The sequence below is a fragment of the Penaeus monodon genome, chromosome 28, assembly GCF_015228065.2.
Source record: "Penaeus monodon isolate SGIC_2016 chromosome 28, NSTDA_Pmon_1, whole genome shotgun sequence".
NCBI classification, from domain to species: Eukaryota; Metazoa; Arthropoda; class Malacostraca; order Decapoda; family Penaeidae; genus Penaeus; species Penaeus monodon.
Window position 1 is genome coordinate 27,925,263 of NC_051413.1, and position 506 is coordinate 27,925,768.

Genomic DNA, 506 nt, shown 5'->3' on the forward strand with positions numbered 1-506 from the left:
ATTTCGCCGGAAGGTATTCTTAGTATTTTCTAATCTGTTCAGGACATATCCAGCGGAAACAAGGATCACCGGTCGCCGAGACGCCAGGAGACGGCGCCAGGGTCCCCGTGTTTCCTCAGGCTCCTTCGCCAGCTCTAGCTCCGGTTCCAGCCGCTCCGACGCCGCCGCCGCGCTTCTACATCACCCGACTTGCGCCGGTGTTCAGATCGTCGCAGTTCGTGGGCGCTCCGGGCGGCGTCAACGGCCTGTATTCGCCCCCGACTACAGAACCTCACACTGGAATAGGAGGGGGAGCTGCAGTGTTTTCAAGCCCGGTAGCCGATGAGTGTATTAATATGTGCGAGTTTCGGAACAACTTTGGAGGCTGTGATCTTAATGCTACGTGTTTTTTCTTGATGAGAGGTTAACTTTTAATCACGATGAAGGAGGAATCCAACTTTTGACACAATATTTTTTCCCAATTTGCAGAGATCATTACATCTTCGGAGATGGCGATGTAATGACCT

The 506-nt window shown here is 52.4% G+C and overlaps 1 protein-coding gene across 1 annotated transcript in view; it reads left to right on the forward strand.

The window, feature by feature from the left end:
* Positions 1–499, forward strand: part of LOC119591458 — a 1,788-nt gene extending 1,289 nt beyond the window's left edge. Inside the window, exon 2 of the mRNA XM_037940195.1 lies at positions 43–499. Within this exon, the coding sequence (XP_037796123.1) occupies positions 43–407 (365 nt within the window). The 3' untranslated portion in view covers positions 408–499. The remainder of the gene's footprint in view (positions 1–42) is intronic.
* Positions 500–506: the final 7 nt, after the last annotated feature.